The 26,648-nt window shown below is 35.4% G+C and overlaps 2 protein-coding genes across 2 annotated transcripts; one reads left to right on the top strand and one right to left on the bottom strand.

Moving 5' to 3' along the window:
• Positions 1–147: 147 nt before the first annotated feature.
• On the top strand, positions 148–19,137 carry LOC148309767 (exosome RNA helicase MTR4-like). The gene is made up of 17 exons (XM_088259455.1): positions 148–407; positions 485–604; positions 1,974–2,216; positions 3,292–3,466; positions 3,573–3,684; positions 4,320–4,525; positions 6,198–6,432; positions 7,045–7,235; positions 7,604–7,705; positions 8,304–8,580; positions 9,989–10,161; positions 10,245–10,415; positions 11,988–12,226; positions 12,362–12,598; positions 13,628–13,787; positions 15,422–15,587; positions 16,542–19,137. Exons 1-17 carry the CDS (start codon positions 334–336, stop codon positions 16,697–16,699), a joined length of 3,039 nt encoding a protein of 1,012 aa, XP_088115581.1. The 5' UTR covers positions 148–333; the 3' UTR covers positions 16,700–19,137.
• Positions 19,138–23,066: 3,929 nt separating this feature from the next.
• LOC148309766 (uncharacterized) lies at positions 23,067–25,261 on the bottom strand. Its single transcript, XM_088259487.1, has one exon. It carries the CDS (start codon positions 24,772–24,774, stop codon positions 24,124–24,126), a length of 651 nt encoding a protein of 216 aa, XP_088115613.1. The 5' UTR covers positions 24,775–25,261; the 3' UTR covers positions 23,067–24,123.
• Between the last annotated feature and the right edge of the window lie 1,387 nt (positions 25,262–26,648).

Here is a 26,648-nt window from a genome sequence, read left to right as displayed (position 1 = left end):
AATCTTAGTTGTCAATATCAATACTAGACACTATATAAATGTATTTAAAAAATAATAATAAAAGCGAGAGCGAATATTGTATAAAGAAATGCGGCAACTCCGAGGGATTCTAGGTAAGTACGGAATTTCCGTTCTTAAAGGTTTGGTACTGGCGACACTATTCGGTGTTTCCTGCTTTTAGCTTGTTCGAACTTGTTTTTCTTTCCCACATGGCAAAGTTTTGACAAATTCGTTTGTAAGTTGCGAAGGCTATTTTTTCAGTTTTTGGTCCTTCGTAAAGCAAATTGTATATTCTAGTCTCGTTAAATTCTGTGATATTGATATTAAATTAAAATGACAACGTTAGACAATCTGTTTAGCTGCTTTGGGGACGATTATTTTAACGATATTAGTTTATCTTCAAAAAGGTAATCAATCCGTTATGCTCATGGTTGTTTTAATATTTGAAACGTAAGATCGGCTATTAAAAATGAGTTAATTTCAGAAGTGAGAAACCTTACGATGCTGACACGAGAATTCGCCACCCAAAAAGAAAAGCGGAAGAAGATCTTCGTTCCCCTGCGAAACACACGAGACCTAATCCATTACTCGACGTTGATATTGAGTAAGTTACGATTAGTTTGGTTATTAATTTCTTAACTCAATTTCCGATCTATCAGATTTTTACGAAATACGTATATTTATTTTAACTCCTCTGAAAATCAAACCCGGGTGCCTGGTAGCCAAATGCGCTAACCACTACACTACGGAGACAAACGGATTTCAATTGAAAATGCTGGCGAGACTTTTTGTCGCATCTTTTTTGGACCATTGCAGATCTTTGAAGAATCATATATTATTGGGTGGTAAAAAGTGCAGCTGAGGGGTAATATAGAAAGGAAATGTGGTATGCGTTGCTCTGGATAACAGAACAAAAGAAGGCTGGACACTTTAGATAGAACTCATTTTTTTATTTAAGACAATTTGGTTTATGGTGGAGACTGGCCGGAGCATTTTGTCGTAATGTAACATGTTACGATGCGAGCATTCAGGCAGTCAGTACAACGAGCCGAGCTGCTCGCCGCTCGTTTCGAATGCTCCATCCGAAGTCGGATGCAATTTTAGGTCAATACCAAGGATGCCAATCTGTGGGAAATTCTCTAAACTGCAGGGAATCTTTCTTTTTCATCTGGACTAAGCTGTAATTTATTAAAATCCCAGAACCAAGAATCACGTCTTCGTCATCCGATATTTTAACTACGAATGCAAAGATTCATACAGATTTTGGGTTATTGATTCTATACAAATTTAATACAGATATCTAGACTGTAATTCAGATTTTTTGGTTTGGCATATGGGAACACTGGGCACAAGGCCACAAGCGAGCAGTTGTGTTCTAAACGAGCACTGATCGCGGTCAGTCAGCAATGGCGTAACGTAACATGCGTGCTGCGAGCGATGTTACAACGTTACGTTACGACGAAATGCTCCGGTCAGTCAACATCATTAGATATTAACACATTTCAGATGGGTACTTTTTACGCCTGTGGACCGCTGGTGACGGGATTTGATAATTTTGTACATATAGTTAAGATCTTGACAAAGAGGTTTATAATATTCACAGATAATTTATTAGGGTAGGCAGTAGAGGTGGATAGTAAGGTAAGCTGGTACTACACTTACTAGGGTATGCAGTAGAGGTAGGTAGTAAGGTAAGCTAGGTGCTACTTAGTAATGTAGGGTAGGTACTGGTTGCGTTTTTACGTCACGCAGGCAAGTTAGGATATTCACTCCTTTTCTGCCCATATGGAATACACACTCCTGAATATTTGTATAAAAACATTGGATAATTCTTTATTTTCTGCCTTTGAAATGAGGCCGGCGCACAAGGTAAAAATACTCTTCCCGTCTTTAAGCATCAATCAACCGAACGGGTAGAAATACCCTTCCCTTCCGAGGTGTGTTAACAGAAAATGTTTTTGTTTTTGTTTTAGTGTGTCATCCTTGGATCCTGGGATAGTAATACATACAATTGCTAAAGATGATGGTTGTCTACATGAAGTAGCCGTACCTGCTCTCCAGAAGTTTCCTAAACTCGTTAAATCCGACGAACCTCCCGCCAAGACTTACAAATTTACCTTGGACTCTTTTCAAAAGAAGGCCATTTCTTGTGTGGAAAACAACCAGTCTGTCCTCGTATCTGCCCACACATCCGCCGGGAAGACTGTCATCGCCGAGTAAGTCAAACTCTAATTAAGAATGTATTAGAATTCTCAGCAACTAGCAGATACAGTCATCAGCCTATCTTATTTTAAATGCTGGTAGATGGATGTTGAAAATTTAAGTTACCTAACCAGGTAACTTAAATTTTCTTCTGAGTTGCCATTGCTTTTTCTCTGCTGTATCTACAGTACCTACCCAGATACATAAATATGATTCAATTTTGAAAGTAGAACTTAAAAACCAAATTTTAGTATTTTGTACCTTCTATTTAAGTACCATAGCCACAAACTATAACTGGCAGTGTGCAATATTTACTGTTAGTGGACAGTTTTTTTTTCATTGTTTTTCATACAGTCGGTGGAAATAATCCAAAGGAAAGTATAATTTTATATTGTTAAATGATAAAACTCAGGAGTTATGTTGATCAATTTCAACAAATTATATCTGCATCTCTACCTGTATTGTGGATGTAAAGTATGAGACTAGGAGAGTATTGTTAATTTCGGAGTAATTTCATATTATATTAAATTTGTCATCTTTAAAGCTTAAACAAATAATTTACTATTGAACAATTTGTAACTTACTGATATGTATTATTCTAATAAAATAAGGAATGGTTCTCAAGAAAATAAGTTATTAAAAAAAAAATTATTATTATTATTAAATTGGTGTAGATAATGAACCAATTTTTTTTTGTATTGATGAAGAGTAAGTCTAAGCTTGTAATTCTAAAGTAGCAGTACTTTTATTCCACCACTATTAAATGTTGAAATATTTTACTCTCACTTTCAATACATTTGTTATGTGAAGTTCCATTTCGTTTTTGAAAGCAAAAAAGTTTAAGTATTATTTTTTTGGATTTGTTTATTACGTTTGATTCACAGTTTTATAGAGTACGTTTTAAAAGTATTCCAGGTATTTATCGATACAGACATGTTATATCGATACAGGGGCAGGCAGAGAGGATGGAATGCTACACTCTTCTGTCCTGATATATACTCCTCGCATCTTTCACATCCAAACATCTAGTTGTTTTTTTTTTTTTTTAATAAATAAATATAATATATTTTTTTCTTGTATTCTGATTAGATATGCAATCGCTCTTGCCCTGAAGAATAAACAAAGAGTTATCTATACAACTCCCATAAAAGCTTTGTCCAACCAAAAATATAGAGAAATGTTAGAGGAATTTAAAGACGTCGGCTTGATGACCGGAGATGTGACAATTAATCCAATGGCTTCCTGTATCATCATGACAACTGAGGTATAAAGCGTTTGATCTCAACCAAATTATGCTCAATGCCTGGGTTTTGTGTGGTAGACACGTATGCCCTGCTATATGAGTTAAAGCGCCTTTTTACTGCTTTCAGATCTTAAGAAGTATGCTATTTAGAGGATCTGAAATCACCAAAGAAGTGGGCTGGGTAATATTTGATGAAATACATTACATGAGAGATAAAGTAAGAGGCGTCGTTTGGGAAGGTAATCATTATGGATTCACTAATTATACTTTTCACTATATAACGTTATTAAACTGTTTATCAAAAATATTGGATGTAATTGGAAAAATTGAATCCTTACCTATTCATCTTAAAATCCCATTTCTACATATTTTATTTTATTGAAGTTTATAGTACATGTCTTTTACATATTTAAATATAATATACGGTTGTTTAAACTTGGCACGATCAGGTATGCTAAATACTTGAAAGCGGTCAGGTTAGGAGTCAAAACAATAGGCGGGTGTGTATGAGGAGATGCATGAACGTGGAAGAGGCGAAGATTGTTTGCAAAGACAGAGTGGTGTGGCATTCTATTCTCTCTGCCTACCCCTGCGGAGAAGCGGCGTGATGGTTAGTAAGTTAGTCAGATTTAAACATTACATGAATGTTGGTATTAAGGGGCAACGCAACATGATGTTTTCATAAATGCAACCATCATTATTTTTTGTTTAATAGCCAAAGCAAACACAAAAAAATTCATAAAAAATCACAGTTTGTATTTGTAGGTATTCCTAAAATGTAAAAAAAAACTGATGTACAAGCGTCAATTGATATACTCCACCCCCGACCTGCTTCGGAGTGCAATAGTCTCCAATAGTTTTGTTTATTTTCCAGAAACTTTAATTCTCCTTCCCGACAATGTCCGGTATGTGTTCCTGTCGGCCACCATCCCCAACGCGCGACAGTTTGCGGAGTGGGTGAGTCATCTGCACCATCAGCCCTGCCACGTCGTCTACACGGAGTTCCGCCCCACCCCCTTGCAGCACTACCTCTTTCCCGACAACGCTTTTGGCGACATGCACCTGGTCATCGACGAGAAGGTATTATGACAAAACCATATTTTTTCCTTACCTGTTGCTCCTGAACACCACACCGGTGACTCTAACTCGCTAACTGGTAGTACTCAACTAATAGGTAAAAACTAGAAGGTATTGTGACAAAACCATATTTTGTTCCTTACCTGTTGCTCCTGAACACCATACTGGTGTCTCTAACTCGCTAATTGACAATCCTTCTGCTTCTTCCTTGGTGAGAAGGTATATGTATATGGGCCTGATGTGAGAAAATGTGTTCAGTGTTCACAGTACTTTGATAAGTCATCTTGCATGGATTGAAAATATAAGGACATGATTTTTTTAATAGCTGTTATGGCAGGTACTGGTAATAATGATGGTTAGCCGACAAGGAATGTGAGTGGTTATATACTAATTTTATTGACATTTTTGTAAAAAAATAAATAAAACAAGGAATAAATAGTAGGTTCCTTGATAGTAGGTTTGTACCTACTATTAAAGACTGTCTGCCTCTGTAGTGTAATGGTCAGCATGCTCGGCTACCGTTCTGGAGGTCCCGGGTTCGATCCCCAAGGGGGGTAAAATAAATATTCGTGATTTTTTTCACTTTCATATTATTCAATATTACCCTGGACTGGTACCTGAAGCGGAGGGCTGATCACCTTTCCTTCATGTGTAAACGATCAAGATAACACTGCGTTTATATGACGCAGTGCCCTATGCACCATTGGGGTGCGGATAAGGGTTAAAAAAAATAATTAAGTACTAACTAAGTGACTAACACACATTCACAACTACGTATCCTCTTTATGGAGGCGTTCACTTGGAGATGCTTGTTTTTATGTGATCGTTATTAGATGTTCAAAGGAAACATGCGACAGTCGCTTGTCATATGTATGGGGGGAGGGGGGGGGATATAATCCTGTAATCCGATACTTGTGTTAGTGTACAGAGGCTTTCCTTATTCCTCTGATATTGCCATCTATGCATTGTGGCAACTCCATATTTTCTAAGAAAATTTGGCTATTAACCTTTTCATAGCCGCAAATAAATTACGCCGCAGTGCTCAACAGGCCAAGTATTTTTTTGAAAAAAAAAAGTTGTCTAAAGATTTTTTTTTGTTGTTTTTATTGAATTATAATTTACTTACCAAATATTATATCCCGCATCGATTGTTAGAGTTTTATTCTTGAAGTTAAACCAGTTTCAAATTTTCAGGGTTGTCACACTAAGTCGCACACGCAAGTTTTTATTAAATTTAATATTAACACACAACTATTATTTATCAATGGAATATTTTAAAATAATAAGAAAAACACAAAAAAATTTAGCAAAATAAAAACCCCTGGCGTTCAAAACAATCGATTAAAATAATCAATATTTCAAGTGGTTTGAGTGGTAGCCCTAATGACATCTGTCAACTGTCAGCTGAAAGTGATACCGATAAATCACTTAAAAGTATTTAAAAACTTTATAAAATATTTTGTGACAACTTCAACTGATGGCAATGTATGTTCCGTTTTTGACAGATTGTCAATATGAGTTAAAACTGCGGAGTAATACGTCATCAAAAGTACTGACGAGATATCTCGTCTCTGGCCATACGGGCACTCCGCCATTTGCCGAGATATCTCGTCTCTGGCAACCATCGGGTTAAAGAGATGTGGTGCAAAAGTTTGTAATAATTGATTATTTTCAGGGTACGTTGATTCAGAAAAATTTCGATGCGGCCATGGCACATGTCAGTGAAGTAGGTTCGGATGACGAGTCAATCAATCCGCCGAAAGATAAGTTGATACAGAAAACGAAAAGTGTGTTTGTTGTCGTCAATGTGTTGATGAAGAGGAAGTTGGCTCCGCTCATAATCTTCAGTTTCAGAAAGAAAGATTGTGAGAAGTACGCCAAAGCCATGTCTTCATTCAATTTTAACACAGGTAAATTTAAACTGGAATTGTATCATTTCAAAAATAAATACAGTAACCCCCTATAATGTTGACAAAGGTACCCCTTTATCTTAGGGAATTTTATAAGGCATTAATGTTTTAAATTGTATTTTCATATTTTAACTAGCGAAAATGACTAATGATCATTCAAAATTGATATACAATTTAAAAACATTAACTTCCCATCCGAAAACGCGGTATCTATCTCAGCGTTATAGGGGGGTTGACTGTATAAGTTTTATTATTATTCTTGCATTACTTAAATCAACATGGTTCATTTGCAACATTGATAGAATTGTTAATTATGTATTTAAAAATTCTTATAATTTTTTATTATTTGTGTCGGGTTGTGGTCCCGTGGTAAGTGTCGCGGACTCTCAAGTCAGAGTTTCTCGATTCGAACCTACTCTACCACAATCTGATACCCATTTCTAATAATGAGCCTCTTAAGCCCACAGAAATAGTATGAGATTGAAATATTTGTGTAAATAATAAAAAAACAATAATTCCGTTTTTTTTTTAAAAATATATAATGTGCTTTATCTTACAGTTTATCAACTTTGTCTTCAGTTTATTTAAAGATATTATTTTTATTGATTTTAGACACAGAGGCAAAATTAGTAGATGAAGTATTTAATAATGCTATTGACATTTTGAGTGAGAGTGAAAAACAATTGCCACAAATTACAAAAATCATCCCACTTCTGAGGAAAGGAATCGCATTTCACCATAGTGGACTTCTCCCTTTAATTAAAGAAACTGTCGAAATCCTATTTGGAGAGGGACTTATCAAGGTAAGAATATATCAGTCTCACTTTCTTTCACTCTGTTTATATTGAGAATCGAGGATTTATATTAATAAATGCTTTAAATATGAATAATATTGAGCAGTCTATACATTCTCAGCATTTCTTCTCCATGTTATAATGGATAAATTTAAACGTTGTGTTTCACTCTCTCTCGCTGCTCGCTGATAGTGTGTGAAGGAGACATGTATTTACCAGTGCTTACTATTTGTTATTATTATTTTATGTTTAAGACTTTTTGTTTCTCTATTAATGTATTCATTAGTGTATTTTTATATTAGATATTATATATACGTATTATGTTAAAGGCATTAGCCGTTCAATAAATAGATATTATATTATATGTTTCATTTCAGGCCCTGTTTGCCACAGAGACATTTGCAATGGGTCTGAATATGCCCGCTAAAACTGTGATATTCACAACTATCAAAAAGTTTGACGGGACTCAAACAAGAAATGTAAGTAAAATACAGCTTTCTATTGTATGCGCTTAACCTTTTTTACTCAATTTTTTCTTGATGCAATTTTACAGTTATGTTTTGTTTTTCGGGGTGTACCTTTATTTTTTTCGATCTCAGTAATAAAAAAGAGACTTTAAGATGACTGCGTATCATTCCGTTCTAAAAATCAAATGAAATGTATGTAGACAGCCATTGGCGAGTATAAGATTTTTTTTTTGACATCTCAACAGCTCGGCTGTCCAAACTTAAAACACAGTAAGGGACATTTTTTTAACTAGATTTTAAGTAGGTTCTACTTAGTCCAAAAATGAAAAAAAATCGTACTACAAAAAAAATGTTCCCTTACTGTGTTTTGAGTTTGGAAAGCCGGGCTATACTTCCATCTTAGGTGTAAATGTAAACAGTTTACATTTAGACCTGAAGATGGAAGCATAGCTTCCGAAACTAGTCGTCATAATAAAATAAACTCAAGTGGTAAAAAAAAGTGTTTTTTTTTTACAATTTCATTATATCTTACCACAAAGTAAATGCCGAAACAATAAATAAAAGTAGAGGACTTACTGTATAAGGATATAGTTTGAATGTCGCATTACAGATCTCTTCTGGAGAATATGTCCAGATGTCGGGAAGGGCGGGGAGGCGCGGGCTGGACGCCAACGGGCTGGTGGTACTCATGGTGGACGAGAAGATCACCTCCAACCTGGTGAGAGAGGTGATGATGGGCACGGCCGATCCCCTCAACTCGGCATTCCATCTCACCTACAATATGATACTCAACCTCATGCGACAGGAGGAAATCAACCCCAAATATGTGATTGAAAAAAGTTTCCTGGCCTTCCAAACTCGGGCTAAATTATTAGAACTGCACAAACGTATGTTTTTATTTTTGAATCTTTCCAAACGTTATTTTGAATTATTTTTTAACATCTCAACATGGATGAAGGAGAATATGGAAGTCTGGGCATTTACGGGGCTTACGACCGTCATCTTCTGGCACCCAATGGTGCATAGGGCACTGCATCGTATTGACACAATGTTATCTTGATCATTAATTATATGAAGGCAAGGTGATCACTCCTGCACTTCAGGGACCAGTCCAGAGTAATATTAAATAAATATTAGTGTAAAATCACTAATATTTATTCCCACCCCCCCTGGGAATCGAACCTGAGACCTCCAGCACGGTAGCTAAACACGCTGACCATTACACCACGGAGGCGGACAACTGACCGTCATGGGCTGGTTTAATGGTGGGGACTGACCGGAGTCATTTCGTAGTAACGTTACGATGCGAGCATTCGTATAGTCAGTACAGCGAGCTGAGCTCGTTTCGAGTACTCCATCTAATATTCGGATGCTCGCCGCGAATGTTATGTTACAACGAAATGCTCCGGTCAGTCCCACCATAAACGATCACTTTACACTCGTGTACCATTCACCAATTCTACCCATGATTGACAACCACACTACTCAAATTCTTGGGACTTTTTTTTTTACATATTGTTCAAATTCGAAACATATTGCTTAAATCACTAAAGTTTCACTAGAGACATCTATGGTGAGATGAAAGTAGCTTTTTATTGAGCAGAAACTCTTTCATTTGTATGTGAGGCTCGAATCCTGGATCTAATGAATATAATCACATGAGAAATGCTAGAAAATATCCTTTTCATTTTATTATCCAGTTAATTTATTTACAACATTTTTAGTGACACTCACAAAAATATTGCATATTATTTTATATGCTGCGATTTATTATTGACTCTTTATCCTCGGTTACCACATAGTATGTGACACTTTTGAAAATGGCCTCGGCGCATAGTTTGTGCCAGAGCGGTACATAAAATTCAAACCTCAGTTTCTTTGGACCGGCAATGGTCATTAGCTTTAAATGTAACAAATTCTTCATACTACTGACATCTGCGGAAATAATTCCCAACAAAAATAGCCTTTTGTATAGTTACATGATTAAGTTGTACTAATAATAATTTGTCAGCCTCCGTAGTGTAATGGCCAGCACGCTTGGCTACCGTGCTGGAGGTCCCGGGTTCGATTCCCAGAGGGGGGTCAAATAAACATAATTGATTTTTCACTCAAATATTTATGTGCTGATCTCCTTTCCTTCACGTTGTTAAGGATTAAGATAACACTGTGTTTATATGATGCAGTGCCCTATGCACCATCGTGTGCGGATAAGGTTTTGAAGAAGAAATACCATTATTCACTTCCAAATAACCATTTTTTTTAAAACAAACTAACAATTAATTTTCTAATTTATAGATTTAAAGATAAAGCAAGCAAAATTTAGCAAAATACACGTTGAAAATGAAAATATTGTAATTGAATATAACAATCTAGTAACACAATTGGAAAGTCTACATCAGGAAATTAAACTGCATGTTCTGGACCCGCATTACATTCTGCCATTTCTTCATAGAGGACGATTGGTTAAGGTAAAATTTCATCATAGCGTGAGACTATTTTGGTACAATAATAGAGGCTGATTTTCTCATTGACAATTTCCCTCATCCTACAGATTCAACTGGAAGATAACGAGTACGATTGGGGCGCCGTAATGGATACTAGTCACCGTACCGTGAAGAAGAGAGATGATAAGGCCCATGAAGATATAAAGATAAAAATAAGAGTTATGATACACGCCACAGGAGATTACGTGAATGGTCTTAAACCTGCATTTAATCGGAAGGTAAACTAATAATTCACAATATCCAAATCTTTGTTCTCTAATCTGTTTTTTTTTCCGCTTGGGAGTTACTTATATTGATGTCTCAACATAGATGAAGAAGAATATGGATGACTGAGTATTTATATGGTGGCCAAATGTGCTATCATAATACTATGGAGAAGGACTATTAAATAAACTAATTCAACCTCATCAATATTTTAGTTAAACATGCGTCACAATTCATACTGAAATATAACAGGGTTTAAATGATATGAGATATAACATATGAAATATAACAGGGTTTTATGATAAACTGTCAAAATATCGACAAAAAATGCAAGAGAAATTTTTCTAAATTCCAAAAAAATCTGCGCATTCCGGTGCTGTGTAGTCAATATACATGTAAAAATTAACGATTTAAAATCCGAAAAAAAATAATGTTCATATCCCTTTGGCCACCAATACTTTTCGGCCTAGTTTCCCAGAAAGACCGCGATTTAACTGAAAATAATTGAAGAGAAAAACGTGTAACATAATTTGTGAACACCTTTTGAAATGTTTCAAACATGTTTCGCACAGCAAAAATATCTCATAGAGGTTAGTTAATTAAATTATGCAACATTATACAAAAGTCTAATACACCAACTAACAACTTAACGCCACTCGATTATTATTCACCACTTTTTTACGCCGTGCTCACAAATACTCACAATATTGTAACTTAAAGCGCTCGCCACTTCTGCTGGACACAATGAACACAACGAGGCTGCCAGTAATTAACAAATAAAAAATAATCATGTGTGTGATTATAATCCAGGATTTGGACCTCACATACTAATATAAGAATTTCTGCTTAGTAAAAAGCTTCTTTACATCTCACCAATAGATGTCTCTAGTGAAGTTCTAGTGATTCAAGAACAAGGTTTCTAAATTGGTTCATATATAAAGAACTTCCAAGAATTTGAGTAGTGTGGTTGTCAACAATGGGTAGAATTGGTGAATGTTACACGTGTGTAAAGTGATCACTTAAACCAGCCGATGACGGTCGTCAGCCCCGTAAATGCCCAGACTTCCATGTTCTTCTTCATCTTTGATGAGATGTCAAAAAATAATATGAAAATAACTCCTGTAATTGGAGATAATCCAGATTTTGTGAACAAGTATTTGGACACACTCAAAATGTTGTAAATAAAAAATAATAATTTATATTTAGTTATGTATTCTATATCGAATAACTAAATGCAAATTATAATTTTTTTATTCGTTAATTACTTACCAAGAATATATCTACATCACTCATTGGCATATTTTGATCGTATTGTACAATTTTTTTCTAATTCTAACAAAATATCTTAATTATAATGCCCGATAAGTTTTATTTTAACAATTTTTTTCATTAAACGCGTAATGTACTATGGAGGAATACCAAAAATCTGAACTTGTTATTTATTACAATTATCGTGATATCAAAGTTATTACAAGCAATGTGTACTTGTTACGCATCACCGAAAAGGAAGGGCTAATCAAATTAGGTGCATTTCATTATAATTTTTATTTTTTTATAAGTGACTGATTTTCAAAACACATTTTCAGAAAGGCCGTTTAACAATTATTAGCGTTGATCACACGTGCATCACCCAGATTAGTTCGAAACAAGTCACCTTATGCGAAAATGGTAAGAAGGAACGCGATAAGAATTTTTTCAAAGAATTGAATAAATTAAAAAATATTCATCCGCAAGGATTGCCATTGCTTCATCCTATCAATGACATGGGAATCGATAGACTGGATGTGGTCCACGTTTTGGAAAAGATTAATTATTTAGAAAATTTGTAAGTATAGAATTCATTCAATGCAATATTTACAAGGTTTAGTTCTTACTCTTAACCCTTTGCACTCGAGACTTTTTTCTTGTGTGACGTACCAGTAACTCGAGTGTGTTTTTCAATATTTTTGATTTCTTACAGGTTGGATAAAAATCCGTTTCATGCTAATAACAAAAACAAAAAGTCCCTCCTCTATTTGAATCAAAAGATTAGTTTGGAGGAGGAAATATATGAAATAAGAGAAGAAATGGGAAAGCTTCACAGTTTGTTAAAAATGGATGAGTTGCAATGTCGCAAGAGCGTGCTTAGGAAACTGGCCTACTGTAATGAAATGGAGGTTATAAATATGAAGGGGAGAGTTGCTTGTGAACTTAGTTGGTGAGTTTCATTGTGTATTTGTATCTAGCAAGTATTCAAATCAGTAGAAATAGTGATATCTTTCTGAAATTGCAATATGTACGATCTATCTCATTAACACATGATTTTACAAGGGTGGAAAAAATATCATTGGCGGATGCCAGTGCCAACACTCTGGTACCACGCCAGTATCACCTGTGTTCTGCTTAACTAACAATAAGTTACAGATATATTAGCAAATTTTCTATTTTAATAAAAACGTGTGCCCTTTACGCGGACAGTTGTCCTATTTATTAGTTATTAATTCTATTACACAAATCCAACTGTATTGTGTTGATCTGGCTCTTTTTTACACGAAAGGTTCATAGGAGAATAAATATGCTATTATTAGGGTATGTTTATATTAAAGGATTTTAAAAAAGGACACATGGTTACACCTAATTAATTTAGTGGCAGATAATTCTAAAACAAAATCTCATCTTCGAACCTCTGAGAACTTTCCAGTCTATAACCAGAAACACTTTGTAAGACCGCATAGGAAACATTGATATCTGAAGCGTGTGTAAGACGGAAGATATAGTGAGGGGGACGACAATGGAGATGATACTGGAAAAAATACGTACACATAATGTCAAAAGACAGACTTAATATATTGAAATTTTAATATCATTGTACATCGTCATTTTCCTTAACTCTTAGTGTGAACCGTGTATAGATGGACTCTCTATTAATGCGTATAAAGCGCGGAGCGTCGGAATACAGACTATTGCGCAATTTTAGTTAGGTATCGGCCTGTACGGACGTGTCTTAGCGCGCGCATGTATAACGTTTTTAATAAGTTAATAACATTTATAAATAACCATTTAAAATTATTTTGCTGTGAATTTAACATTGATTTTTGTATTTTTTTTAAGTAAAAGTTTTTTATTTCTACCTACAAAATGTCAAATTTGTCAAGTAGTGATGATGAAAAGTGTAATTAGCAATTTATGCAAAATATGTGAAAATAAGCTCAGCACTATAAGGGTTAACTGATTGTGTTATTTTCAGTGTGGATGAACTCCTGTTGACAGAAATGATATTTAATGGATTGTTCAGTGATCTGCCCGTGGAGTATTGTGTGGCTCTGCTCAGTTGCTTCCTTAGTAAAGAGTTAGACTATTGTGAAAGTCACGACGTGAGAATACAAAACACCCTCACGTCAGTTAAGGTAAATTTTCATTATGTATTTGCATTTCTCCGTACAACTACGACTTGCTGGTCCACACACACTGTGGGAAAATAAGAAGTATAGTAGAACTTTTCATAATGAGAATAATTTGTTCCAGAATCTTAGTCGTTATGTGAAACACTAATTATGGAAATAATTATTCCCATATAAATCAATGTAAAATATGATAAAATACATTCCATACCTTAAAAAATACTATTTTATTTTTATTTTTAATGTTTATTCAAACAAAATTGCATACTTATAAATTGTTAAGGAGCGTAACAACCTGAAATGTGTTTTTGATTTGCAAAAAAACATTGATATGACCAGTTTATTATTCATGACAAGTAATTATGTCTTTTTACTAAAAAGCTGTCTTAGAGAGATTATTTTTGGCTATGCTTCAATATTTTATGAAAATGTGACAGCATTATCATTGAGTAAATTTGTTGAACCCACAGCCACCTCCTTATCAGGGTGATGCTTAATGTATGATGCGACAGTTTCCCATATTGTGCTAGAAGACCGTTGCTCCGTTACTTCTCCTTACTCCACTAACAAACTCCCCTCCAAAGCTTCATGCTTAGAAACACAATGCAACTCCAAAGCCCTTCCACAGGCTCGTCAATATTGTTGCTAACCTCTAGTCCAGGCCTGGCCAACCCAAATTGCACCCCGGGCCACATCGTGATCTACAGACAGAAATATATATTTTTTTATTACAACGAATTTCATACTTATTGATTTTTTTTAAGTATTAAAAATAATGTGAATGTAGAGGTAATTAGAAAGTACAATCAGGGTATGGAAAAGAAACATTACTACGACCAGATGTGAGAACACACATTGAACCACAAAAACGTATCTATAAACATTGTTATCAATTTTAACAACCAAAATTATTAATTAGGACACATAAATCAAACAATATTACCAATTTTATTTGAAATAAAACCAATTTATTAATGGCCACTCAGTGCGAGATTTGAGTTTCTTTTCACCAGAATATACGCATTCCATGTAATTACAGAAACTTGATTGGTTTCAATATCTTAAATATGATTTTAAATCTATTTTTAAGGACCCAATATTTTTTTTTTAAATATTCGTGTTACATTACCGCAGGCCGCGGGTTGGCCACCCGTGCTCTAGTCCCATGGCAGCTTGCAAACAATGCTACACGTATTTATTGACTTGGCGTTTAATTTGTAGAACTCCATTTTAATTTATGTATTAATTTTAAATCAAACACATATTTTTTGAGTCTACTAAGTTGTATTTTATTAACAAAAAACACATAAAAACTTATATTGTGACAATTGTTTCGCCTTGTTAGGGCATTATCAAACGAATGCGAAACGACATTCGTTTGATAATGCCCTAACAAGGATGCGAAACGAAACGACATTCGTTTGATAATGCCCTAACAAGGCGAAACAATTGTCACAATATAATTTTTTATGTGTTTTTTGTAAATAAAATACAACTTAGTAGACTCAAAAAATCTGTGTTTGATTTAAAATTAATACATAAATGCTACACGTCACTACCATAGCACTATTTACATTATATTGACACTACTCGCATTATATCATATTATGTTATTGATTATTAGCTATTTTTTAATTCAGGGCATCGCATCTATGATCGGTGACGTAGCGGTGGACTCAAAGTTAATAGAAAATAAAAATGATTATATGGAGAAGTGTTTTCAACTTCATCTCTTCGAGCTAGTTTTAGCTTGGTGTCGTGGCGCCTCCTTTCTGGATATCTGTAAAATGACGCAAATATACGAAGGTAAAAAATAATTATTTACAGTCTTACCGTTTAATTTATAGAACTCCATTTTAATTTATGTATTAAATGTTAAATCGAACACTGATTTTTTGAGTCTACTAAGTTGTATTTTATTGTTAAAAAACAAAAGACATTTGTTTCGCAAGGTTATGGCATTTTCAAATGAATGTGAAGATTAAATGGACTGACGGTCCTTATATCGCTCACTCCTTTCAAGAACGTCACAAATAGAAAAACTTGATTTTTCAGGAGTTTTTGCTTTAATTTAAGTTAAGGAGTTTTTAAACTTTAAAAAAAATATAATGCATTGTATTATTTTTTTTTAAGTTTAAAAATATAATACAGTGTAATAAAAATAAATATCAAGCCACTCTGAACTTTTTACTATGCAACAGATCTTTTTAGGTAAAACCTTTTTTTTCTCCATTCGAAAACTATTCAGTATATTCAAAAAAATAATTTAACAATACCTTTTCTTCAAAATGCAAAAACAACACTTTCTGCCCTGTAGCGGGTAAATATTAAGTTAAAAATATGCCTCTTTTGCTTGGATATAGTACATTTTCTGGCCATTCCGAAAACATGCACAACTGAAAATGGACGATTTATGACGTTCTTGAAAGGAGTGAGCGATATAGCTTTACAATTCTAGGTACTTAAGTGATAGTTGTAACATGTGCAGTAATAATTTACGGGAGACAACAATAATTAATGGGGCATGCAGGTACGTATACTTATATTCATTTTCGGGGAAAGGAAAAATTCACTGAAATTGTCACAAAATTGGTTTTTATGTATTTTTTAACAATAAAATGCAACTTAGTAGACTCAAAAAATCAGTGTTTGATTTAACATTTAATACATAAAGTAAAAAATATATCTTATAATTTTTCAAATTATGTGCCCTAAAATATTAAAACTAGTAGGTATTATAAAGTGTACTGTTTATTTAAGGGTCCATTATCCGATATTTACGCATGCTGGAGGAGGTCCTGAGACAGCTCTGCAAAGCGGCAACAAATGTTGGCAACACAGATTTGGAAAATCGTTTCAGCGAAGGAATAAGGATTCTCAAGAGAGGAGTCGTTTTTGCAGGAAGTTTATATCTTTAACATGTTCTGTAGTAAGAATATAAACCCAGTATGTGTATGTTTGTACAGACTTATGGGGCGTGTTCTCAGCAGTAGACCTGTTTTTAATTATTATTAATTCTTTTATATTTCCGATAGGATTCTCTATCATAATATTCTCTTAGGTTTTTGTTACCGTGATAGAAATTGCTATTGCCTGGCTAAGTTCTCTTTCATGGCTAAATTACTTTCGATGTACATAAAGACTAATAGAAACGAGTGCCGGAACATTGCTATGATAGCTAGAGCCCAAATTTTATGTATCCTTGTGCTAGCATTAGCACATTGTTGTCGGGCGGTTTTTTCATCAAACCATTTTGTAAATTATAATTATATGATGCAAAAGTACTTGACTATTTTCCACACTATTGTAGTAGTTACCCATGTATACATGATGCCATAAATCGGTATAGGGTGAAACAACAGTGTTAATGGTTTCCAATAGTTTTCGTCTTTGTGCATTATAAATTTCGAAATTGCATTTGTACCCTGAAAATCCCATATATTATTTTTTTGCAACATTATAAACTCTAAAAATTGTCTTCCATAACAAGGCACTCTATACCTTCATCTGAAGCAGCCCTGGCCATCCCAAATTGCTCCCCGAGCCGTTGCATACAGACATTAAACAAAAATAATTAAAAAAAATTATTACCATGAATTTCTTACTTAATAATTTTTTTTTGGATTATAAATAATTTAAACGCAGAGGTAATCGGAAAGTACAATCAGGGTAAATTTTATTAATATTATTTTATTAATACACTAGCCGCTGTTAACCTTTTCAACCTGTTAATTTACTCCGTTTTATCTATACCCATATACATATTTTCAAATACCTATGAACGTAATTAAATGTCAAATTATATGCATTATGGGATGATATTTTTTTTGTTGAAAAGAAAATTAAAAGTCTTCTAATGTATGGTATTTTCGAAACACGATTCAATGCAGAGAGCCACTTTGATACCTCGATTCTTTCCTCTTCTTTTTTGATAGGCATACTACACATCTGGCCGTAGGTGCTCCCTTTTTTTGCATTTAGAGGAAGTTTGTCCATAAAGTGCCTTTCGGTTAGACGTGATGGCAGATCCGCCTTTTTTTTCCTATGGGTACATTTCGAGGGTATATTAGGTTTATGTTGTTGGATCAGTTGCCTTATCACCTCCATCTGAAACTGCGCTAGCAGCACACATTTTCCTGTCTTTTGTCGGTGAAGTAAATGGGCATTCAGTAATGCTAGGTCCATTAGGTGAAATAATATTTTTTAAACCACCTCATTGTCTTCCGCGATGAGTGGACACTTGACAAAACCATATCAGATTGGTCAACTGCACCCATGTTCTTGCTATAGTCTTGAACACTTTCAGGTTTAATTATTAATTCGTTCCGGTATGTGGTTTTGCCTGTTTCGGTCAGAATAGGTGGATAAAGAGTTGTGAGCATACAAACCTCCCTTTTATCTTTATAAATTTGGGCCGAAAGGGTGTCGGTATGAAAAGTTTTCATTTCCCCCATCTTTTCAGTTTTTCAGTGAACTTTGGCATACCTTTGCGGTTTCTTCTTACAGTACCACAAGCATTCGTTTTCCGATCATGGAGCCTTTGGAGTAAAATTTAATCCCAAAACGGCTTGCTTTTGATGGAATATATTGCCTAAATGACAGTCTACCTTTGAATAGAAGCAAACTTTCATCAATGCAAATATTCATGTAAGGATACATCTACTCTCCAATTTTTTTTTTTAAATTATCCACTATGTACCTTATTTTGAACATTTTGTTTCCACCTGCTTGCTGAGTGTTGTAACTAAAGTGGAGCATGCGGAGGATTATTTGAAATCTATTTCGAGACATGGTATCTGAATACATGGGGGAGTAAAGTAGAATGTCAGTTGACCAGTGGCCTTGAATTTTATTTCTCGAATTGCAGGCCATCAAGTGACACAAAGTCAAAAAAATCTATAGTTCCTCAATTGTTATGTCAGTCCATTGTTTTAGCCTCCAAGACAACTCATTGCAGTTGCTCTTGACATATTGGTATTGCTTATTTGTCTCATCACAGATGTAACTCATTAGGGTATTAGACATGAAAAGTTTGAAGAAATCTACTTCCCTGGTTCCAACATTTTCAATGTTGGAACCTGAACTTGCACAGTTGAAAGTATTAATTTTGGGAGTAAAATCATCAGTTTTCCAACCGAAAACTGGCATGGATTCGTCGATGAGAGAAATTTTGAAATTTTGAGTATTTGGTTCACCCTCCATTGTCGGCGGTCACAAGAATTTACATATATCAAAAACGCAGAGCAGAGTTAAACACGAAAAACACAGTGAAGAAATGTACAAACAACACAGAAAACACACAAACAAGTTTAAAAATTGATAATTGTTCCGCACAAGTATCAAAAACTAATCAAAATCAATAAATCATAATAAAATTATTGACGCGCGACAGATATCGGCAATATACGCGCGAAAATTTACAACCCTATTTTAGTGACTCTGTTGTCTGTCAAACGAAGCTCGTGGGTGGATCTCTGTAAAATCAATAATATCAGAAAACTGTAATTTCGTCTGTTTAGTGAAGGACTACAAAATCATCCCAATAGATGTCTCTGTGTGTTCCATATTTTTAATTAATAAAAAAACGGGACATATGTATGATACAGAAGCTCAAAGAATAGCGAGAAAACTCGCTATTTTTCTATGGTCGGCCTGCTGGGCACGGCCAAGAATGCGAGAAATCTCGCTCTTGGCACAGAAGCGGTTAAAAAAATCATGTAAATTAGTATGTAGCGTTTTTTTTCTGTAATTCTTTTTCTATTCTGTACAAAGATTTGAAGGTTCCATCTTGAACACCACTAATGCTAGAAAAATATGTTTTTAGTCCCTCGATATACTTTATTGCTTCTTCTTTAGTTGGGATAACATTCAACTCTTCTTCGTCAGATGGCTCTTCTTCAGCGGACAAGTTTTTTTGTAGATGGTTTTCTACAATGTCGTCAACTTCCACCAAGCCTGACATCATTACATTGGATTCAAGGTTCATATAGTCCTCCAAGGGTTGGTCTGAAATCCTTTCCCAGCTTTCTATATTGTACTCGGTATTTCCTTCGTCCTCCACTTCCTCCTTGTTTATCCCGGCTTTCCAGAAGCAATTTCGAAAAGTTATGGGTGTTATTTCACCCCATGCCTTAACGGTATAATGCATTGCATCTAAAATAGACACCTTTGATTTTTTGGGGTCCTCACCTCGTTTTAATTCAAACAATAGCTTGTTTAACAAATTTCTTCTGTAGTAGTGCTTGAATGCACGGATTATCCCCAAATTCAGATGTTGAAGTTCACTCGTGCAGTTGGGTGGGAAAAATGTTAATTTAATATTCCTCAGTGTCAGGTTTGCGGAGTGAGCAGGACACCTATCGAGGAATAATAAAATCTTCCTATTCTTTACTCCCATCAAAGCATCTAATTCAGTAAGCTGTTTTTCAAATAGGGTTGAGGTCATCCATGCTTTTTTGTTAGCTGCATATTTTGTTGGCAGCGACCTTACGTTTTTGAAGCAGCGGGGTTTTTCAGACCTGCCAATTACTAATGGGGGAAGCTTCTCACTGCCATCTGAATTAGTAATCAGAAGAACAGTGAGCCTCATTTTACTTAACTTCCCCCCGTGACAAGTCTCCCCCTTGAAGCAGAAGGTCTTCCACGGTAGTACGCCGAAGAACAGCCCAGTCTCATCGGCATTGAAAATATCTCTGGGAGCATATTCAGCAATTAATGTAGGCACATCTGTCTGCTTCCAATCTTCGGCAATATCCAAATTAACACTTTGTGATTCCCTGCAAACTGATCTGTAGACCACGTTATGTCGCTTTTTAAATCTATCTATCCATCCGTTTGATGCAGTGAACCCTTCGATATTGAGTCGATTTGCGATGCGCAGCGTCTTTTCACTAATGATGGTTTCAGATGATCGTGAAATTTTCATTATTTTTGCGCGAGGTGTTGATCTTCCAATATTTGTACGTTTGGCTGGTATTTTACAATATGATTACGATAATGTGTTAGCCAAAACTGAAAAGTTTTTTTTAAATATTATTTTTCTAAGAAAAGTGATTTTCCAGAATTTTATCAACGGAAAAGATTAATTTTGATGAAACATCGTAATTTTGCAAACTCTGAATCAAAAAACATTTTTCGATTTTGTGATAATTATTGCTTTTTATTTAGCAGGCCTCAATACCATGTCCGTGTGAGAAGTATGGCTTTTTCAAATTTAATCCACACACTTGTAGCGATTGTCCCTGTGCTTTGTTGTCAATGCGAAGGCAAGTCAAATATTTTTACGTTTGGACGGCATTTTACGATTTGATTACGACTTTGCGATAATGTATTTGCCGAAACTGAAATTAGTCGCGTTGCCATAGAATCGGATGGTTGTTTACTTTTAAAATTGCATAACCAACTTAGTACTGGATTCTTAGTAGACTCATAGAATTAGTAGATTCTAAGGATTCTTCGACTCTTAGTACTGGATTTATTTTTAAATAGTATCAGATCGAATTGTGGAATGGTTTCAATGATACGAAAACCTTCCCAGATCCGACATATTTACAAAATTTCATCTTGATCGGATAAGTGGTAAAGGCATGCATGAAGTCACAAACAAACCAACAAACATACATGAAATTTTATATATATCTGATATTTTTTGTATGCAGCCGTGTTATTTTTTGCCGAGTAAAATGTCGAGTAAATCCGATTTGAGCCGAATGGCGCGACCTGCATCGTTCGACTATCAGCTATATGCGCCCGGCTCGTGGCGAAATCTTGAACCAGACCTGAGCCGGTTCAAAACTATGGTTCAAATACTTGAACCACAAAGCGAACCATGGTTCAAAAAATAATCTCGAGTTACCCATGCCTAGCGTACGAGTGTATATGAAAATTGATATGCTCGGTGAAGTTCGGCATACATCGGCTGAGGTCGGCTGCAAGCATGAATCTCGTTGGCTCAATGGCACGCATGCGCAGAGGTTAGAATAATTGTTTACCTACTGACTGGCAACCAGTAAAAATGCAAGCGTATTAATTCCCGTCGCACTATGTAAAGTTAATAATTACTGTTAAATATGTTAAATGTAATAAGGAAGTGAGAACAAAACGGATGTATTATTATTTAAAGTTTCTTGTACGGGCCCTTGTAGATAGAAGATAAATATATAAAAACGTGAAATGATGACTGACATCACATGCGCTCATAAAATGTCTCATTCTACGATAAGAACAATTAATAAATTGAAATTCGAATTATGGATTATGTAAAAAAAAAAACAGCACCAATGCAATCTACGATAATTACCAAAAATAAAGGAATATAAATAACTAATAAGTACTTTGTACTTAAATGTAACTCTGTATTTACACGTAAATACTTATGTACGTATCTGAATGATAACTTCTAAAAATAATAATGTTTTATGAAATATATGCATTTAGATCTATTCAGTTTTCATGAATACATCTGTCACCAAGATTAAAAAAGAACGCAGCATTATGATTCCTTCTTGGGCTTTGTCCACCTTCGCGCACATATCGATACTTATGTGCAGTTATGAATAAACTCTCTGTTTAGCCATGTCTCCCAGGTTCCAATACGCATAAAAAAAACTCCCTTTCGTCTTCAACTAATTTTTCAGAGCAGTTAAATCGCCATGTATCTTTAAAAGGAGGTTTAATTTTTCTCGCTTTTTACACAGATTTTTTCATGTTTATTTGAATGACTTTCGTATGTTTTTCCACTATTTCTAGCTGCTTTTAATGTTTTTCTTCCAGTTCAATTCTTTCCTTTTTGAATAGGACTCAGGATATGAACGGTAGCAAAAACAGAGGTATCGGCATTGCTGGTTGAAGCAGGGGTACTAGAAACAGATTGTAGGTCAGGAGTATTTGAACCAGCATTGCTATTTGAGGCAGAGGTACTAGTAGGTGAATTAGGAGTTTGACTAACAGTGCTGGTTGATGGCGTTGAATACATGATATCTGGAGTGCTCATAGTTTCAGTTGGAATATGCGATTTGGGACATGTTCTTGTATTTAGATACAGATGTTCCACTGCAATTGAAATGCGCACATTCGTAACAACAGGGGCATTTCAGCGATTTAGTATGTGGAATGTTCTAAATATGACACTTCCCTTCTTAAGAAATCACAATTATCTGGATGTAGTTTTAATCGATTCGCTCTTAATCTTTCGAATACTTGCTCTAATTTGTCTTCATGTTCGGTTGAATTTTTTGCATAAATCACTATGTCGTCAATATATACAAAGCAATAAGTACCTTGTAATCCCGTTAATGCTATGTTCATTAATCTTTGGAAGGTTGCTGGTCCATTTTTTAATCCGAAAGGCATTCTAGTAAACTCGTAATGTCTGTTAGGTGTTGAAAATGCAGTTTTAGGAATATCTTCTTTTGCCATGGGAATTTGGTGAAATCCGCTTTCTAGGCCTAATATAGTGAAGTATTTACAGTATGGTTTCTAGTTGAATACCAATTTAATTTAAGCAAGATGAAAGCGGATTACTTTTAACACAAATTTATTCAGTTCTATAAAATTACAATCAAGAAATATTTAAGAATAATCGCGTGATTCTAATATGAGAACAGTTGAAATACGTGTCGATCGGAGGACGGGCGGTGACAAAATGTGACGGGCCAGTTTCCGCTCGTTGCTGGCTCCGTAGGGTGTTCGGTTATTCACTCGATTCGAGTTGCCATAGATGTGTGGGTTGCCACAACAGTGTCCTAACTGATCTAAGATGTTCGTTATATTTGGTAACGGAAATGCGTCTTTTACCGTTATATTATTTAATTTCCCATAATCTATAACGACTCCATTTCGTTTTACCTGAGGCATCTAATTTTTTAGGCACTACCCACATAGGGCTAGACCAAGGTGAATGTGATGGTCTTATTATTCCTTGATTAAGCATTTTGTTTATTTGGTTGTTTATTTCTTGTTTGTGTACCTCGGGGTACACAAACAAGATGGCAGAGTAGAATTGACTTGAGTTTGCCGTTCGGGTAGTTTTTCTGCGCATGTCGATTCGGCAATGTTCGGGATTTCGCCGATTCGGTACAGTGTGTTTAAAATACATGTTATGTTTTATAAAAAATTATAATGTTATAGTTATTTTAAAAAATTAGTACCTGCATTATTTTGGTTTTCGTTCCTGTGTCACGCGTAGAACAATTCAACGAGGGAAAAGTATTTTAGTTCACAAAACAAAAATTTCAGCACAAACTTATTTCAACGTAAATTGTTGCCAAAGAAAGATAATACGAAACGTAAAATAAACTGAACTCATAATAATTTATAATTAACACATGACAATTTATTTAAACTAATCTGAGTCTAATGGTTCAATTCCTTCCATATCACGTGATCCCGAAGGTATTTGGCTGCTGTTACTGTCAGAATCACTGTCATTGGAAGAATTATCTGAATCCGCTTCTAAATTGATAACGATCCCTTCTGACAAATCGTCAGTAACATCCTCGCTTATTCTATATGCGTTTTCACACTCTATTGCGTGTTTACAAACATTACCCCAATCATCTTGAGTGAGTGATGAAATCTTTTCTTCAACTAATGTTTGTACGTTATTAAGTGTCATGGTGGTGTTTTTTTGTGCGACGTGCCCTTTTACCCTTGCCCATATTTTTTCTATCGGGTTAAAATCTGGATGGTAGTTAGGAAGACGTAATGCTGTGTGACCTTTATCTGAAAGTAATTTGTCTACATAAAATTGTTTATGTCTCTCCTTATTTGTTTGTATAATACTGTAAAGCTCCGATTTGCCCATGGGTAGTGAAAATTGAATTCCTCTATCTGTGAGCCAATCTATCATCACCCGCTTTCTGGAATTAGAATTTGGTGCTGGGTTTACTAATTTATTATGGTAGGATGCATTATCTATAACAACCACAGAATTACAGGGCAAATTTGGTATTAGTTGGTTCGTCAACCATTTTTCATAATTGTCTATATTCATTTCTGAGTGATAGTCACCAGTCCGCTGATTTGATTTATAAATTAATAGAGCATTTGGAACGAACCCCTGTACGCTACCAGCATGAACAATTATTAATCTTGGATCCTTAGAAATTTTACGTTTAAATCCTAAATTTGCACCACCAACCCAAGCTTGTGGTTTGGTATGCACATACGTCTCATCTGTATAAACTATTGGTCTGTTTTGGTCAAGAAATTCCTTAAATTTTTTTTAAAATTCATTTCGTTTCCACCTGATGTCGGGTTTCTCTATCAAAAGTTTTCTATTGTCTATTGTATTTTTCCAACGAAACCCTAATTCACACACAATAATTCAAAATGTCGACAACCCAGCATTTAAATTAATGTATATATATATATGTATATATATATTTTTTTTAGGTGTTTTGGGTTGTGGATAATTGATTGTGGTTTGTATTTTATCTGTATTAGGTTTAATTCCTTCTTCTGATATGGAATGTCCTAAATATGAATGACACTTCCCTTAAGAAATCACATTTATCCGGCTGTAGTTTTAATCGATTTGATGCGATCGGGAGATGGTAGTATGCTTGTGAGAGGTCTATTTTTGGCAACCAATCGTTTGGTTGCAAAAATTCCGGAACCTTGCAGTGGCTTATGAGTTTGAATGGAGCAGGGTTTAAAAACAGGATTAGGGACTTTAAGTTGAAGATTACCCGTAAGGAGCCGTCCGATTTTGGTGTTAGGAACATTTTTGATAAGAAGCTGGGAGTGAGATCCGCAGCTTCCAGAACTCCGCTCTTGGTGAGTTCCTTTATTTGGGAGTCCATCTCGGCAGAAGGGGGTGTGCTGAAGTGATTTAAAGTATTCTTGTGTGGCATTATCAAAGGAGGTTTTGACACGAAGGGTATTCGTGTCCCCCTTATCATTTTTAGCATAAATGTTGGTGCTCCCAGTGTCGCCCATGCTGCCTGGAATAACTTTAAGCATCTCCCGCGAAATGGATTCCTTCTGGCGTCAATTTCGAGTGTGCCTTCCTCTAAACTTTCCTTTTGAACTACCAGAAGTAGACTTGCCTCCCCCTTTATTCTTGGTGGATAATTTGCTGGGGCTAGCTTCTCCTCTGGGAGAACCGTGATTTTTGTTAGCGAGAGGCCTTCGCTGTTCACGAAAAAACTGGCTATCTGGCTTTTTTCTGATAGGAACCTGGGGTCTCGATAAAGGATGGGTTTTCGCAGGTTTTATCGTTAGCTTGTCAGAGGTACCTACCCTAGAGAGGAAGGCCGTCAGATTCCCTTTTTCAAAGAGATATTCTGAGCAAGGAGGGATTTTGCAAAGTCCCTCTCTGACATGCTCGTCTTTGACTTCCCCGAGGATGGATTTTCTGCGGAATTGTACCGCCTCTGTGCGCCTGCCACATACCATCTGAAGAATATCATCGGAAACCTTCTGGTATGCGGAGTCAGGAGCAAACAAAACTTTTACCTTATCGAATACGTTTCTTTTGTTAAGAACCATGTTCTTATCAGCGGCCCAATTGACCAGTTCTTGGAGCCCTGATTGAAACTCCTCTTTTTGTATGAGGAGGGCATGAGATAGAGCAACAAAAGACCTTTCCAGCGAAGCCTGGGTAGAGGAGCTGACATCGCAGCGTCTGAGCTCGTCGTTGACTTTCAATTCAACAAACGAAGGCTCTGCCAGAAATTTCTTCTCGACATCAGCATATCGCACGCCTGCCCAGTTTTTACTGCCAAAGTGTTGCAGCTTTTCTAAGGCTCGAATCGTGATGGGATTTGCTGTTGGATGGATAGGTTCCATGACTACTGTGCTGGGTTCCTGAAAATCCAGCTGCAGCTCTTCTTGGATATCCTGAGGATCCTCGTGTTCCTCTAG

The sequence above is a fragment of the Brachycentrus maculatus genome, unplaced genomic scaffold, assembly GCF_059751285.1.
Source record: "Brachycentrus maculatus isolate JH-2025_06_01 unplaced genomic scaffold, ASM5975128v1 h1tg000117l, whole genome shotgun sequence".
Lineage (NCBI taxonomy): Eukaryota > Metazoa > Arthropoda > Insecta > Trichoptera > Brachycentridae > Brachycentrus > Brachycentrus maculatus.
Note: the sequence above shows the minus strand (reverse complement) of the source record. Positions and strands in the feature narration are given on the sequence as shown.

Excerpts from the sequence above, each read along its gene's own strand:
- LOC148309766 (XM_088259487.1), bottom strand. The coding sequence starts at position 24,774 with ATGAATATAGACAATTATGAAAAATGGTTGACGAACCAACTAATACCA.
- LOC148309767 (XM_088259455.1), top strand. The coding sequence starts at position 334 with ATGACAACGTTAGACAATCTGTTTAGCTGCTTTGGGGACGATTATTTT. Across the intron at positions 3,467-3,572 it reads GTATCATCATGACAACTGAG|ATCTTAAGAAGTATGCTATT; the intron begins GTATAAAGCGTT and ends TACTGCTTTCAG. Across the intron at positions 13,788-15,421 it reads ACACCCTCACGTCAGTTAAG|GGCATCGCATCTATGATCGG; the intron begins GTAAATTTTCAT and ends TTTTTAATTCAG.